The sequence below is a fragment of the Apaloderma vittatum genome, unplaced genomic scaffold (genome assembly GCF_000703405.1).
Source record: "Apaloderma vittatum isolate BGI_N311 unplaced genomic scaffold, ASM70340v1 scaffold39190, whole genome shotgun sequence".
Classification (NCBI taxonomy): domain Eukaryota; kingdom Metazoa; phylum Chordata; class Aves; order Trogoniformes; family Trogonidae; genus Apaloderma; species Apaloderma vittatum.
Window position 1 is genome coordinate 2325 of NW_009695724.1, and position 1128 is coordinate 3452.

Genomic DNA, 1128 nt, shown 5'->3' on the forward strand with positions numbered 1-1128 from the left:
GAAAAACGAAAGAAAGAAGCCACTTCCCATGCTGCTTGAGGAGCTCGGTGAGGAAAATTCTGGGATTTCTCTCCCCTTACCTTGTGGGTCAGCTTTTTTGTAGGCGTTCCCGGCGTCCACAAAGCTGGTGGCTGAGTCGTGTTTGCTCTGGAGCTGCATGTGCAGCTTGGCCGCCTGGCAGAATGCGTTCCCTGCAGCTGAGGGGAGAGAGAAGGCCACGGCGAGCTTGAGATTTGAACCGTGTCAAGATTTTAACCACCTCAACACTTAAACTGTCCCAAGACTTAAATCATCATAGGGCCGGAGGAATCACATTGCCATAGGGACCGTCCCCATGGAAACAAGCCCAGGATGTCAAACCGGGAAGATGCTGGGGCATAAATAATTAAATAATTAGGAGTACTCACCGCTCCAGTTTTTGGCGATCTTGAACATGTTGGCAGCCCTGGTGTACATCTCGCAGGCTTCCTCCACCCGGGTGTTGCCCCTGAAAGACAAAAAAACCCAAACAACCTGCTCCTGAAACAACTCCAGGTTCTTGAAGAGTTTGGAGCTCAGAACAAGCCCCAATCTGCTCCTTGGTCCTTCCTTCTTTGAGGGTGGGAGCAGCTGGTTTGTTTTGTTTTTTTACTGAGCACTCAGTAAAAACACCTGCAAAAAGCAAACGAACAGGTACCAGATGGCTGCAAGCAAATCAAAAATTTGGAGATGCCAGAGAACTCGCTAGGCGAGAACGGCTCAGCACAAGCCCAGCTGAGGGGTTTAGCAGCGCAGCTCGAGGATGAGTTTTTCTAAATATTTTTTGGTTACCAAAATGCGGATTTCTTGACCGGCTTACTCCTTAACTAGCCCAGTGCTGCCCTCTGCAGCACACGCTCCCGCTCGCTCATTATTGCCATTTTATTTATTTTTTTTCCTTCTCCTGGCAGATGACCACATTTCATTTCTAAGCACAGGCAGGTTTTTTTGGATGGCTCCTCGCCCTTGAAAGCCACCTTTTGCGTGAACCGAAGCCAAATCCGGTCGGTTTTCAGCCTTTTAACCTCCAGGAAAAAAAAAAAAATGTATAAAATAAATAAAAGGACTCATACCAGCTAATGGAGCTCTTCAGGAAAAAGCCCGGCTGCC

The 1128-nt window shown here is 48.2% G+C and overlaps 1 protein-coding gene across 1 annotated transcript in view; it reads right to left on the minus strand.

Annotated features, from left to right (window-relative positions):
* The window catches only part of LOC104276060 (beta-soluble NSF attachment protein), a gene marked incomplete at both ends in the record, with an annotated part of 2620 nt that extends 2133 nt beyond the window's left edge, over positions 1–487 (minus strand). The window contains 2 exons of the mRNA XM_009872229.1: positions 81–197; positions 408–487. Of these exons, the coding sequence (XP_009870531.1) occupies positions 81–197; positions 408–487 (197 nt within the window). The remainder of the gene's footprint in view (positions 1–80; positions 198–407) is intronic.
* Positions 488–1128: the final 641 nt, after the last annotated feature.